The sequence below is a fragment of the Microtus ochrogaster genome, chromosome 7 (assembly GCF_000317375.1).
Source record: "Microtus ochrogaster isolate Prairie Vole_2 chromosome 7, MicOch1.0, whole genome shotgun sequence".
NCBI classification, from domain to species: Eukaryota; Metazoa; Chordata; class Mammalia; order Rodentia; family Cricetidae; genus Microtus; species Microtus ochrogaster.
Genome location: NC_022014.1, coordinates 47683240 through 47684927, shown reverse-complemented (window position 1 = coordinate 47684927; position 1688 = coordinate 47683240). Strand labels below are relative to the sequence as shown.

The following is a 1688-nucleotide window of genomic DNA, read 5'->3' as shown; positions in this document are numbered from 1 at the left end:
CTCACTGGTATTGATCAGCATTTTTTGATACAGTATCTAGCTGCCCACTTCTCAGTTTCTTCACGTGTACAGTGAAATGTTGTAGCCAATTCCTAGACTGAGTTAACTATTGTGTAAAATGCACATATATATGGTACTAAGCAAACAACAGAGGTATTAAACTCATACTCATTAGAATTCAGTCTTTTCAAAAAAGACGACTCTTTTGTATAAAAATACATTGTAAGGGAATTTACTAGCAGTTAATTCTCAACTAATGAGGAAAATTTCCCAACTGCATCAATGTTTTCTCCAAGTGTTGGTGAATAATTTCTCTATACAGGTCTCACTTTCTTCTCCAGAGACATGGATGGTGACAATCAGACGACAGTCACAGAATTCCTCCTCCTGGGACTCTCTGAAGAGTCAGAACAAGAAGACGTTGTCTTTGGGATGTTCTTGGGGATGTACATGGTCACCATCTCTGGGAACCTTCTCATCATCCTGGCCATCAGCTGTGACCCTCATCTCCACACACCCATGTACTTCTTCTTGGCCAACCTCTCCAGTGTCGACATCTGCTTTTCCTCAGTCACCGTCCCCAAGGCACTGGTGAATCACATGGTGGGAAGCAAGTCCATCTCTTACACAGAGTGTATGATCCAGATCTACTTCTTGTTTTTATTTGGTAACATGGATGGCTTCCTCCTGAGTGTGATGGCCTATGACCGCTATGTGGCCATTTGTCACCCACTCCACTACACCCTGATGATGAGGCCCAGACTCTGTGTCCTCCTGGTGGTCCTATCATGGGTCATCACACACCTGCATGCTCTCTTGCACATTCTCCTCATGGCTCGACTCACCTTCTGTTCCCACAATGCAGTGCACCACTTCTTCTGTGACCCCTACCTTGTCATGAAACTCACTTGTTCTGATACATTTATCAATCATGTGACATACTTTTCTGAGGGTGGAGTGTTATTTATGACACCATTTGTATGCATTGTTGTTTCCTATTCCTACATCTGCTCTAAGGTCTTGAAGATGCCCTCTGCTCAGGGGATAAGAAAAGCCATGTCCACTTGTGGTTCTCACCTCACTGTGGTTTGTCTTTACTATGGGGCGATCCTAGGAATTTATTTGCACCCTTCTTCCTCCTACTCACTACAGGATGCAGTGGCCTCTGTCTTCTTCACAGTGGTGACTCCTATGGCCAACCCCTTCATCTACAGCCTGAGGAATCGTGACATCAAAGGAGCCCTAAGGAAGATAATTCTCAGGTGCTAGAATTTTAAATTTCTAGAGCTGAGAGAATTCCTGGATGCCATGCATTTTTTTTTCTTTTTATTAAAATCCAAACCGGTCCAGTTCTCAGCATGACCATGTCAGGGATTAGTGACAGATGTTTGTAAGCATGCTTTTATTTGGATGCTGACTAATACTCTCTGTCACACACTCTAAACTTGACCTCTTCAAAGGGGGTGATTCTAAGATGCTAATTTCAGAGAAAAGAGAAATTGAGAACATTTGGATACATTCTGACTTGAGATGGGTTTTATTATTCCTGAGATCCTATCTGCCACAGGGTATTTTAAGAGACCGGGTCATCTGCCCATATGGGGAGAGCTATGGTTATCCTGGTAAATGACCCACAGGAACTTTAACTCACCATAGCTAGGGCAATTGGAGCTTGTTGGTTATATAGC

The 1688-nt window shown here is 43.1% G+C and overlaps 1 protein-coding gene across 1 annotated transcript; it reads left to right on the top strand.

Annotated features, from left to right (window-relative positions):
• Positions 1–345: 345 nt before the first annotated feature.
• LOC101999046 (olfactory receptor 1361-like) lies at positions 346–1269 on the top strand. The gene has a single exon (XM_005350134.1). The coding sequence runs from the start codon at positions 346–348 to the stop codon at positions 1267–1269; it is 924 nt and encodes a 307-aa protein (XP_005350191.1).
• Positions 1270–1688: the final 419 nt, after the last annotated feature.